The following is a 13,512-nucleotide window of genomic DNA, read 5'->3' on the forward strand; positions in this document are numbered from 1 at the left end:
AGGCAATAATGGAGAACCAAGCACAGAGGACCCTGTGGGCCTTGTAAAAGCTGTGGCTTTTACTCTGAAAGGGAGGGGAAGCCACTGAAGTGGGAAGGGTTCCAAAAAGAGCACTGACACGATCTTTTTGTATTTTGCAGGATCGCTCAGGCTTTGTGTGGAGAACAGACTGTAGCATAATAAGGGTGAAGTTAGAAATAATATTAAGAGGCCACTGAAATAATTCAGGGATGAGATGAAGTTGGCTTGTAAAACGGCAGTAGCTGTGGAGATAATGAAAAATGGTTAGGTTCCTGAATAATTTCTAAAGGAAGATTTAAAAGGATTTGCCGACTGACTAGATAAGGGGTCAAGGATGACTCCAAGGAATTTGGCTTCCCCAGCTGAAAGGATGGGGGTGCCATTTACTAAGATGGGAAAAAGCAGGCTGCTGTTGGTAGAAATCGAGAGCCTGGTTTTGAAATTATGCAGCTAATCCAATTTCATGGTGCCCTGCAGCCATAATAATGCTGACTTACGCAAAACACAAGGGTATAAAATCTGCAAAACTTACATTTTCATCCTCCTGAATTTCCAAGGTATAGGTGATAACTTCCTCGGGTGAACAGCCTTCTGGCTTATTCCACTGTAACGTGACCCAGGTGATGCCGGCTCGCACCAGTCTTGGCGCAGAGGGCATCTGCGGGATGTTTCCTAATGTGTAGCACACCACCTCTTGGCTGTAACCACTGTAGAGAAGGAAACAGTGAGACACACATTTAGGAGTGTGTAGGGTTTTGTTTTAAAAGAGGAGGCATAAACTTACACACTGCCCAGCCTGCTGGAGAGTCTGTGGCCTGACAGGCACGGTAAGCAAAGGCAAGCAAGGATCCTTCATGTGACACTGTCTGCCACAGCTTTCAGCTTGCCCTTTTCCCGCTGTGGTCTGCTACTAGACAAGCACACCAAGTTACAGGACAATATACGGTTGGCCCTCTGTATCTGTGGGTTCCACATCTGTGGATTCAACCAATACTTTTCAGTATCGAAAATATTTTGAAAAAAAATTCCACAAAGTTTAAGAAAGCAAAACTTGAATTTGCCACACACTGAGGACTAGGGTGAGTCCATGCACATGAAGTGATATGCAAGCATTGTATCAGATATTGTAAGTAATCCAGAGCTGACTTAAAATATACAGGAGGGAAGGATATGCATAGGTTATATGTAAATACTATGCCATTTTATGTAAGAGACTTGAGCATCTGCAGATTTGGGGATTCATGGATCTATGGGGTGTGGGGAAGGAGGATGTGTGTCCTGAAACCAATCCTCTACAGATACTGAGGGATAACTGTACTTGAGAATTTCTTTTCACCCCAAAAGCAATGAACAGAAAGCATAGCACAATGCAATGTTTATTAAGCTATGAGTGGTAGCTACGAAGGATTCTTCAAATCAATGTCATCACAAATAATTTGGCTGTTGATAAGATAAATGTTTTATAAATATATACAATACTGTTTTTCAAAAGTTTGTGGATGTTTCCAATTCATTTAAAAATTCATGAACCACAGAAGCTTTTATCACTATGATTTTTTCAACCAGTAAACTCTAAAACTATAATGGCTATCATGGGTGGAGGAGGCAGGTCTGCAAAACTTTGTGATGTTACAAAGAGATTCTTTAGGCTGGAAAGAAGGTTGGGGACCACTGATGTGCCAAACTTTTAAGAAGATTTTCAACAAGCAGTGATAAAAAGATTTTTCCCTTAATCAAGAGTTGCCTGGCAAGTGCAATTGAAACATGGCCTTTTCAAAGCCTCCTTTAATCAACTGAGGCCTGGCAGTACACCTGTTCTTGCTTTTCTCCTACAGCCTGGAGCCACGCAGCAGCCTCTGAGACAGCCCAGGTTTTCCCCAATTCTGTGAGCATCTTCCCTGGGCTTAACGACAATGATCAGCCCAGTAGCCTTTTCTTTGTATCAGGAAATACATAATTGAAAAAAGGCAGCTGAATGAAGAGCTTGCTTTAAAGTGATGAAAGAAAAAAGGCACATGATCTCAAAAAATAAAGCCCCAAGGGGAATTCCTTTTAAAATCTGTACTGCTACCTTCATCTTGGTTCTCAGAGATCGCTAGGGGGGCGTTTGCAACACGGGCTGCAAGACTGCAAAGAGGCCGCAGTGGCATTCATCACCTCACAAGAGGCCTCTTATCCCCTCTGATCAGGATTCCCTCTCGCCAAACCTCAGGTTGATTCAGTGCGGAGGCAGCCTTCCTCAGGACTTCTAGGAACGCTGAAGAAGGCTCAGAATCATCAGCCAAAGGTGAAGGGCAAAGGACAAGGAAATGCCGTACCTCGTGCCAATGTCATTCCGAGCGGCCAGCCTGAACGTGTACCCCATGGCCGGACAAAGCTTTGACAACTTACAGTGCTTTTGGCTCCCAAAGAAGCACTGTCTGAAACCACTGTTTCTTTTTCCCTACAAGAAAACAACATAACAGGCACATACATTTAAAAATAATAAGAAAATGAAGGAGCATTTTGAGTAACTTTTTAATTGCCTAGTTTGTACAAACAAATCAACAGAAGGAAAGCTTATAGGGAAATGTCCATGTTGAGCATAGAGCACTCTACCATGAAATCTCATCTTTAACATAAGGCACTGCGGAAAATTCTGTAACTGAGATGGGTAATTCACTGTACTTGTGGTATTTCTAAAGTGGTTTTGGGTTAATAAAATCAAAAAGGACCCTTCAGGCACAAGGTGATGCTCCAGTTAAAGATGACAATTTCAAAAATCCTCTTTCTCACTCGGGTTGGTCACAACTGCCCAGTCTAATCAATCAAGAGTCTGATGGCAGCTGCAGAGGGGTCGCTAGCTCTGAAACTGCACAGCCTTACCCAGTAACCCGAGCGCCAGAGAGCCAGTCTGGGCAACTGAACGTGCCACACAGAGCCCTCTCTAGCTGTCCCTCTCCTGCCATGCAGTGGGCCCCAAACTCCTCACAAGCACACTCTAGTGACAGCGAGCTGTTTTTTCAGTGATCCCTAAATACTGGTCACAAGCCTTTGATGCATCTTGTCCACATATGCTTTCCTCCCAACAGGGCTGTAGACAATCCGGGTGCTCAATCAGTGCTTGCAGAGTTGAATGTCTGGTAAGCACTTAGAACACTGGTTGAATTCACCACTGTATATGTTACAAGCACTCCAAGTTAATCATTAGGCTAGAAATATACTTTTAATGCCTTCCTGGCCTTACATGATAATTTAAATTCTTTGAAGTAAAAATAAAACACTCCAGTGGGTCTCTTAATAGACCCATGGGTGAAGGAAAAAAAACCTAACCCACCTTATGCCATACTCAGAGGCATGTAATACTCCCATTAGCAGTTTGCTAGAACATTTCTTACCCATAACCCATATTATCTTATTATCTATGTTCACACAAAAGAAAACCACATGCTAATGTTGAATGGATTTTAGCATTCTAGTCAGACAGTCATGCCCACGGCCTTTAGGAATATGTCTGAAGTTCTGAATTTATTTTATAAAGAGTAAAGCAAGCACATTTTTCCCCTAACAAATTTAAGCATCTCCTTCTTTAAGCAGGCCTTCGAATACTTACCACTAAAACACATTCCAGGTGAAGTTTAATAAAAAATAAAATAAACACACAACTAGCTTGAATGTCACCAGGGCGAGCAGATTAAAAACAACGACACCACACTCGTCCTCAAACTAACCTCTTCCCCACTCCATCTTTGCCCCAAGCAAGGTGGCACCTTTTCCAGTGGACGGGAGTGGAAGTTCTAATAATGGTCTTTAAGATTCAAAGTTCATTTTATCAAGGGTTCAAAGTATATTCAGGTGCAAGAAAGCAGACTGGGAGGGTAGAAAACACCACTTTCAGTTACCACTTGAGCAGAGTCACTGTGGCTGGCACATCATGCCCTTGTGCTGACTTTAACCTTGAGTGTTAAGGCTGAGGAAGATGATTTATTCATATGCATACACTTGCATAATTATATCCAGGGTCTGATTACACTCTATGTGAGCGCTGGTATGTTTTGTATCCGTTTCTGGCTACAGCATGATCTACCTTCTTTCCTCCTCTATTTCTGAACTCAGAGTAAACAGTACGAGAAAGGCACATCCCGCCATGGCGGAAGCTCTCTTCCCTTCCAAATGGGATGCTGGCTCCCCTTCAATGCCTCATTTTTCCTATTTCCTTGTTTGGTCTCCTTCGTCCATTTCTGGTGCTTAGAACTATAGCCAGTACATAAAAAGTCAATCTGTTCCTTACGAGGCTGATTGGCTTTAATATGGTAGGAACCAGACTGTGGCTTAAATGAGAAAAGAGTCAGGGGGCATCCATGGTGGGCACCAGACTTTTCTCTTAAAAGGGCCATGGCAGTTGGGCTAACTAAAGAATTGGGGAAGCAGCACTCTGAGGTATTTTCTGATATTGCTAACATTTAAAGAATTTTTTCTACTTCAGTATCAGGAACAATTGCTAAGTTAACTCCAACCTGTCTAGACAAAGCATGCCACATTTTCCATCATAACACCTTCCAAGATGTAATATTGTGTGCATGGAACCTGGGACCATGTAGAAAGATCCAGAGTGTTTAGAACCTTGGGATCAAGTTTTAGAAGCAATATCTGTAGAGTCTACAGGGGTAAGAGTACAAATATTTCACACAGTTAAATTAGGGCTTATTGGTGAATTTTTAGAAGTTAGAGAGAATAATGCAAAAACAAGGGAAAGTAGGTTAAAATATTTAAGACATCAGAGAAGCTTCGGAAAAGAAGAATATATTCATGGACATGGAGTTTAATATGAAAAGGATATCTGGAAAGAAAAGAATTAATATTCAGAAAAGTCACTGTAGGACAACAGCGATCAGCAGCCGAGAGGTTAACATGCGAACACGGAGAAGGCCATGGGCTCCAGGGATCCAGTGCCTGCACACGCACGTCACGCCAGTCTGTCCACCGCCAGACTCCCGGAGGGCTCTGGGGCTTAAGCAATACGGTAAGCACATACATGTCCAAAGGGACAGAAGATTTGGAGAATCTGTTTGTAAACCAAGTGGGATCCCAGGTTGCAAATAGCATTTATAAACAAAATATTGCCCAGTTCTTCTTGCTGACAGAAATGGATAGAGAAAAAAAAAAAAAAAGGTAATGCTTTAGAAGATTGAAAGATTCACATAAACTGACAGGAGTAATAATGTGGATGTTTATCATTGTTTATCAAAAATTAAATATTTCCAAACCATTGCTGTCAGTGAAGTTTTACAGATGGTAAATCACAACTTTTATCTTTTATAGGTAGTGTAGCTCCAAGTGATTTTGAGAGATTACATATAATCTATGGCATGTTCCCTCTTTTAATAAAATCTAATTTAAACTAGACAGGATTACTGAGCTATGCTAGCTATACTTAGGAAACTTACTTTTTAATAATTTAAAATGAGCCTTGTGCAAAGTTCCCTACTACAATGTGGTCCTAATGGAAGTGAGTAACTTGCTGACACTCTTCAGGCCAGCTGTCATCAATAATCTGGTTAAACACAGGCAGCAAGGACAGCCGTGGTCCAGGCCTAGTCCTGGTTAGCTACTGCTGCTAGGCCACTTGTGAGTCACAGGGAGGAGAGTACACGCTCTCAAAGGGACTATCAGGGCCTAGGAGTTGGCTGGTCTGCAGGGGAGAAATGGCGACAGACTCCCAGGGGCACCCCAATTCTCTGTGCCTTGTGGGTCAGGTGTGCAGCACGTGAGCCATCAGGATCAATACCTCTCTGAGACAAACCCTGCAGCTCCTATTCTTGGTGGGGAAGGAAAGGAAACTTCACCCCAATTAGAGAAAGTGCTGAGAAGAGGCTGAAAGCCCACACCACTGCTCATTCTGGAGCAGACCTAGCCACTGGGCTACTGACCTCATTTGACACGAACTGATATAAGCCTCAGCCGTGCTCTGACCTAACTTTCTATTGCCAGTATCTGTGAGCCAGAAAAGGGCGGATTTTCAGGGTTCACTGGCTTGTTTCCATTTTATAATCTCGGGCATGTGCAAATGCTTGTTTCTACAGCTCGAACCGAGTTCATTTAATGGCAAGGTTAATCTTTACTAGAATGTAAAGAAATCTTAGAGTACGAACCAACTGTGTACAGATAAACTTCAAGGTGCTCAGTTTGGCATGGGGTGAGGCATTACAAACCTGGGTTGTTTCCTTTTCCAAGCTGAGTGTTCCTCTTCTCACTTAACTAGATTCACACTTCTTGCTAACCTATTGTCATTCTACACACAGACCTAGCCTGAGAGTACCAACCCTTCCCCCTGGGGAAATGTTTTCTGACCAGGCCCAGGGTGCTTGTCCACCTACTTCTGGTCAAAACTGCTCTCCAGGAAAGGGCTCAACTTGCCAGCAAGTTGGCTTCTGTTCACGGCACACATCAGATCAATCCTTCCCCAGTCCTGAGCTCCCAGCCTGTCTCCTTCTCCTCTTTGTTATCACTGAACAAAAATACGCTGCATGTTACCCACATTCCAGACACTGCTGGGTCGGCTTACTCTCCATGCCCTCCTGCGTGTCTCAGGCAGCCCAGTCCCCTAATGTCACGGAAGCTCTATTTACCAGAGTCCGCCTGGCCTAGGCTGGACATTCCATTTTCTGAACTTTGGCACGCAAGTACCTCTTTTCATTTCTAGATTCACATGTTAAAAGGAGTCTCCAACTCTGGGGGAAAGTCCTAGCCTTAGAACACGCAGGGCAGCACACCTTCCATCCGCATCTGCCTCCCCTTTGCTCCATCTTCATTCTCACTCGCACTTTACAAGGGTCGCACATTTGGTTACAAGTCCTCAAAATAAGAGAGCCCAGATGTTGCTCTAGGCCCTACAGGCTCCTGCTAAATTCTGAAGAACGGGAATAACCTCCACCTTTGTGCCAGACTGTGAAGGGGCTCGATCACAGAAAGGAGGGGTGAGGGAAGTGAGGTTGGGGAGCATAGGAAATGTACTCTTATGCGGCTACATGGCAGAAAATGACCGCCCTAGAAACATTTTTAGGATGTGATAACGACCTCAGGGACAAAGTTCTTTCTTCCCCAAGGGGGAAAAAGGCCTTGCCTAACGTTATATTCTTTAAAATGAAATTTGGGGATAAATTATAAATATAGAAGGTTTTTAAATATTTTAAGGAACATATTCCTTATTTTCTCTTCTGTCCCTTTACTACTGACTTGAATATTTTTCCATTTCTTTACAATCAATCTATAGTTAAAAAATAAAAATTAGGCAGTGGCTCACACCTGTCTTCCCAGTGTTTTGGAAGGCCAAGGTGAGAGGATTGCTTGAGGCCAGGAGTTCCAGATCAGCCTGGGCAAAATAGTGACACTCCATCTCTATAAAAAATTAAAAAATTAGCCAGCCATGGTGGTGTGTGCCTGTAGCCCTAGCTACTTGGGAGGCTGAGGCAGGAGGACAGCCTGCACCCAGGAATTCGAGGCTGTAGTGGAACTATGATGATGCCACTGTACTCCAGTCTGGGCAGGAGAGCAACATACTGTCTTCCAGGAAAAAAAAAAAAAAGAAAGTAAAGCATGTTGCTCAACTATTCTGAGTCATCTGAAAGAATAGGACACATGATCCTGCTTTTCAAGTAAAACTCCTGAGGCAGAGATATTCACTGGCAGGAGACCGTTTATCTCCTGGGTTCCTCGTCCTTATCACTAAGAGAGCATGCAGAGTGATCTCTTCCATCTGCTAACTGGAAAGAGTGGTATTTGAGTGCCATTAAGGCATATCCCACTGGCTAGCTGAGTAGCACTGGCTATAAGGTCCTATCACTGCAATTCTGGGTACACATTTTTCTTCCTTCTCCCTCTCTCCAGAATACTAAGAAGGAATAAGGGGTAGGAAAAAGAGTTATGTTGTACTTTCAAAAGTCTATGACCTTATATCTAACAGTATTAGGACGTGGTTTCTAAAACATCGTATGTGCAAAGATAAAGGAAAAAATATTTGTTAATGGTTTCTCAGGACTGAAAGAAGTCAAGAGAGCCATATATCACAAAGTGGTGATTTTTAAACAGTCTAAAATTCTTTTATTCCTCATCCATTGAGGAATACAGTCTATGTCTTTTTCCCTTGAATGTAGGTGGGCTTGTGACTCTCTTGTAACCAAAAGAATGGAGTGGAAATGAAGCTGGGTGACTTCCAGGGCTGGGTCTGAAAAGGTGACAAAGCTTCTGCCTTTTCCCTGTGACACTTTGCAATTCCGACTACTCTAAGGCTACCATGCTGTGAGGCAGTCACAGGCCTTATGAACAGGCCATGTGGATAGCACCCAGATAGGTCCCACCCAAAGCAAGCACTGGCTGCTGGACTTTGAGTGAAGGCACCACCAGAAGATTCCAGCCCCCAACCAGTGAGCACTCGCAGTTGAAACTCCATTATAATTACAGCTCCATTGTAGAGCACTCAACAAGCCACCTAGTGCCCACCAAATCCCTAACCCAGAATCCATGAGCATAAGAAAGTGACTGTTTGAAGCCACCAAGCTTTGGGGTAATTTATTATGCAGTATTACACTCATCTGATGGCCATATATATTTGCCGTATGAAGTTTTACCCTTCTGAATTTCACAAACATTTATAAATTCCTACTACATAATAACGAGCCAGGAAGTGAGGGAATGGAATGTGAAATGCTAGTATACATAACAATGTCTGACGTGTAATGGGTCCTATGTTCTACATGCATGTAGCACGTGCCTTTTCTCTCAAAGCTAGCCAACAAAGGGCCTCTCTGAATAAATTTTAAAAATTGTTTTGGTAGAAGCTAAAAATATAACCAGACTCCTACATGATAAAGATCAACCAAAATTGCCAATCAAGAGCTATGCAGTTACTTCATCTTATAGGTTACATTTCAGACCGAATTAAATTTTTTAATAATGCTATACCAAGTTTAGAGAACCCTGGGGAGATTTTTAAATACAGACATGCAATGGTCTTTTGGGGACAGTTTAGGTATGACATAGTCTAAAACCACAGAAGTGAGCAAACAAAATAACATTTCAAAGGACTTCCTCATGTAACCAGGTTTCTATCTTTCTCTGGGTATCTGTTTATAAACACATAATGGAGCAGAGTTCCAGGGGAGAAACCGATTTACAGATAGATGGTCTTCCTATCTGAAAACTGGTAGCTAAGTATAGAAAAAATATTTGATTTGGTTCATAAAATCACAACTAATTTTTAAAGTTAAAAATACATTTAAAAGCAACATTTGTTGCTTGTGTTAATGTGTAAAAGTATGTAACTGGAAGACTGAAAACAATAACAAAAGAATTTTTTCAAGTCAGTTTTTCTTCTTTACTAACCTGATACCTTCATAAGGCTGCCCTCAGTACTCTCAATGGCTGGTTTCCTGTTAAGGAACACAGCACATCCATGGCCAATTCTATACATGCAACTCACAAATATCCCAATTAATTCAGGCCACAGTGTTCTCCTGCCAGAGTAATTCTGTAGACTGCGGGGCCGTGTGGCTCCGGCTAACATTTCCAAGCGCCCTGGCACTAACGGCACTGGCGGGGGTATTCCAACGCTACTGGCACTAATAGATGAAGTTGGCTGATACTTTCAATTACCTTCAAATTAACAGACTGGAAACAATCCCTCCTGTTACTCTTTATAATAGCTTCATTCTTGACACAAGAGTAAGAATGGCCAACAGAAGGGTGCTAGAATCCTTGGTGAACTGGCTCCCTTTGGTCATGTGACTTACTCTTCCTGATGTTTTCTTTTCTGTGGTCTCTTTCCACTGCCCCTCTTCTCTCTCAGGTCCTTCCCAGCCACGCCTGCTGCCTTCCTGAGCTGCTCTTACCAGGTTTGATAACTGCCTGCTAAATAAGTTCTATGAATGTGGTTATCAGTTGCCATGTGCTTGTGGCCCATGGCTGCTGGATCCAGACATAAGCTGATTGATTCCGGGCTGGGCACTCTCTGTAAAGGCATAATTCAACCTGTCAGAAATGGCAACGATAAATCAAAAAATAAAATTGCATTGGCCAACTGAACTACCGCCAGGCTCTAAGATTTAGTCTGCTTGTGCATCTATATTTAGAGGTTGTTCCAGCACTGGCCGACCCTAGGCAACATCAAAGACAAATGTTGGCTTGAGAAATGAAAGAGCATGTATGTGTTCAGCATAATCATATACACAAAGGGGCTCCTCACAGGGAGGTGGGGACACTTCACATCTGGGCAGATTCAAAAGTTCCTTGTGACAAACCCTGCTCTCCCCTCAGGGATGCCTCTTTCAATTTACTGAGCATCCTGGCACAGAGGACGTTGCAAAGGTAAGAGGGTGGGATGGTTTGCGGTTGCAAGTTACCAAATAAACACTACATGCATTTGGTCCCTCGGCATACTAGTTTTTCTGCTAGTGGGAGAGGCTTGGCTGCCTGAAATAGCCAAGGATGATCACCAGGTCCTCTGATTTAAATAAACAAAACAAACACAATTTTCTTATATACTTCTCCAAATATTGAGGTTCATCTGGTAAACTGCTTTGATATGATTAATGTGTTAAGACTGTCCCAGTGAAGGGGGAGGAAGGCAACAGAGGGGGGTCACTTTAGAACAAGCTACTAGTACAATTTACAAATGAGCCAAGGGATGGATGGGCTTGGTCCATCCAACTAGTCAAGGCCCAAGGTGGTTTTCTTCCAGCTGGCAACCAGCAGGCACAACAAATACAAGCTGATAAATAAGGTGCCAGGAACGAAGATGGGATTTGTAATTTAGCCTCAGCCAGAAGCACCCCACCAAGTCTGCTGCCCAAACACATAACACCATCCTGCACACATGACAAATGGTAAAAAGCAGGGAGAGAATCTGACACGGGTGTGCGGATGTCAGGCCAGGCTGAGGCCCCCAAGAGGGGGCTCCTTTTAACTCTGCCTTGATACCTAAAGAACCTCTGAGTTAGTAAATCCTTTTTGGCCTAGTTTCCTTCAGTAGTAGCTATAATGGGGTAAGCAATTTCCCTGGCTCTTTGAAACCACCCTCAGATGTGGCAGTGAAAGTCTGTGATATGGAAAAACTCTGCCACTCTGCCAGGTCACGGATTTGATTCGAGGCACTTGTGTGAAAGACGGTCTCTGATGGACAGAGTGGCAAATGAACCCAGGACCCTGCTCTCCAATCCCCATAAGGGCAGTTTCCAAGAATAACCAAAAAGCACATGAGCCTGGGCAAGGGGCACCTTCCCACTACATTTCAGCTAGGCAGTGGTGCTGGTTGGGGAATGGAAGGCTGCCTTTTCAGACTTCTTCACAGAACTAACATGCTGTTCACCTAAGGGAGCATGGCACCCCGGAGAGAGAGAGTCACCAAATTCTCAGGGAGGCTCTCTCTCCTCATCCATTCTGCAGGACACAGGAAGTCACTCTGCTTGCCGATGCTCCCCTTGCTTCCATTCCAAGAGTGGTTGCTGTCTAACCAGAAAAGCGATGTGCAAATTCGCTCGTGCCAAGAAGCACTCTGAGAGATTATCGATATTAACTGTTCAACACAAAAGCTAGATAGGAGTCTAATTAATAAATCAGTTACCAAGTGTCTCCTATGGGGCCAGCTCAATCCCTAACTTTCGAGCTAAACTGACTACTCCTGAACTACATGATGCCTAAGAAGCTACAGTCTGGGCCGGCTACCTGCCTCAGGAGGTTTCTGCCCCAGGACTGCAGGGCCTGGCCTGCTAAGGTTCCCCAGGGCTTACGGGCTCTATCTGCTGTTGGCATTTTCTGCTCTCTCAACTTCCCCTTGATTTCTGTGGTTATTTGTTTCATTCTTAGTCCACTGTGTTTACCAGCTGTGTTGGCTCCTCAGTCACCAGGAAACCAGATGTGAACTTGCTTTTGGGCTAGCTGACTCACCATGAGGAAGATTCTTGGGAAGCCCAGGAGTCACATTCCCACAGAGCTATTTTTCTGGTTCTCCGATATGTCCCCTACATGTCACATCCAGAAGCTGGGCTGACAGTACATTAACATCCATATATAGCACTGACATAAGTGTTTGTTTAGTTCAAATTCGAGACACTAACCTCAGGGCTCCTGTTTAAGTTCCTGACAGAAGAATGTCATACGCCTCTCACACAAGCCTTCTAATTGTCGACTTTTCCCACCCAGATCTTAACATCTGCGTAGGCGAACTTGCACCAAAAACATGGAATAATCATAACACTGAATCTGCTACTATCCACATTGTCTTGTTCAATCTTTACGTTCCCAGCAGATAACTGACATTACTTTTCATTCAGGTGGAAAGGCTAAGGCTCAGGAGTTAAACTACTTGCTTGGGGTACCATGATTAGTTACAGACTATTATGGTTAAAATATTCTCTCAAGTTTACATGTAGAAAATTAATCCCCAATGCAACAGTGTTGAGAGATGGTGATTTTTTTTTTTTCTTTAAGAGGTAATTAGGTCATGAGGCTCTGCCATAATGAATGCATAAACGCCATTGTCACAGGAATGAGTTCCTGATAAAGGGTGAGTTTAGCCTCCTCCCCTCTCTTGGGCACGTGCTAGCTTGCCCTTCTGCCATGAGATGATGCCGCAAGAAGGCCTCTGTCAGATGCAGGCTGTTGACCTTGGCTCTCCCAGCCTCCAGAACTGTAAGAAATGACTCTCTGTTCTTTTTTATAAATTATCCAGGCTCAGGTACTCATTATAGCAGCATAAAATGGACTAAGACAGAGACAAAGCAGAGACTATTAATCCAAGTCTCTCTAGATAAACACCATATCATTGTGAATCTATGCCATTTATTCACAGCAAGATCTCCATACGCTCTCATAGTTGCAATAGCACCACTTAGTATTCTCTATGGCAAAAATAAAAACAATACCTGACAGTAGAACTTACAACAAGTTTCCATAAATACTTTATTTACAGAACTCATTTTCTCTAAAACAGAAAAGAAAGCTCCTTTTCTGTTTGTGAAATTCACCCCTTTACTCAAGTTTTCAAGGAAAAGGCCAGACCACCATCTATTTAATACTCAGGAAACTTAAAACAGACTGGGCAGGCATTTATGAATGATTCAATCCAAAGGTCCCTAATTCTTTTTCCTAAAAGCTCCTCCCTACCCTAGAAGCCTCAAGATCCTTAATCTTTCCCCCATTGCTTCTTCTAGGGAAAAACTCCCACCTTTGCTGGACACTGATATGCCACAAACCAGAGAAGCAACACAGGGTCAGTTTAGCTCAGTAGAGTTCCCAGGGAGAAGACAGGGCAGTCCAAGGGCTGAGCTTAGGGTGGCCCATGGCGTGGTGCAGCTCAAGTGCTACGACCACCTTCCCCTCCACCAACTTCCCACTGGGGGAAAGAACCTTGACCTTGAGAAATCTAGCATGTAAGTATTGTGCTGCTGTGAAAAAAAGTTAAGAAGCTCTCTCCTATTCATAGTTCTGAGCTAAATCAAAACTAATTTCATACAAAAG

General features: G+C 43.3%; 1 protein-coding gene across 3 annotated transcripts in view; it reads right to left on the reverse strand.

The window, feature by feature from the left end:
• The window catches only part of FNDC3B (fibronectin type III domain containing 3B), a 329,585-nt gene that overhangs the window by 65,009 nt on the left and 251,064 nt on the right, over positions 1 to 13,512 (reverse strand). For all 3 annotated transcript variants that reach the window (XM_069475276.1, XM_069475277.1, XM_069475278.1), the window contains exons 12-13: positions 2,340 to 2,464; positions 554 to 728 (exon numbers count right to left, since the gene is read on the reverse strand). In XM_069475276.1, coding sequence (XP_069331377.1) covers positions 554 to 728; positions 2,340 to 2,464 — 300 coding nt within the window. The remainder of the gene's footprint in view (positions 1 to 553; positions 729 to 2,339; positions 2,465 to 13,512) is intronic.

The sequence above is a fragment of the Eulemur rufifrons genome, chromosome 7 (genome assembly GCF_041146395.1).
Source record: "Eulemur rufifrons isolate Redbay chromosome 7, OSU_ERuf_1, whole genome shotgun sequence".
In the NCBI taxonomy this organism is placed as follows: Eukaryota; Metazoa; Chordata; class Mammalia; order Primates; family Lemuridae; genus Eulemur; species Eulemur rufifrons.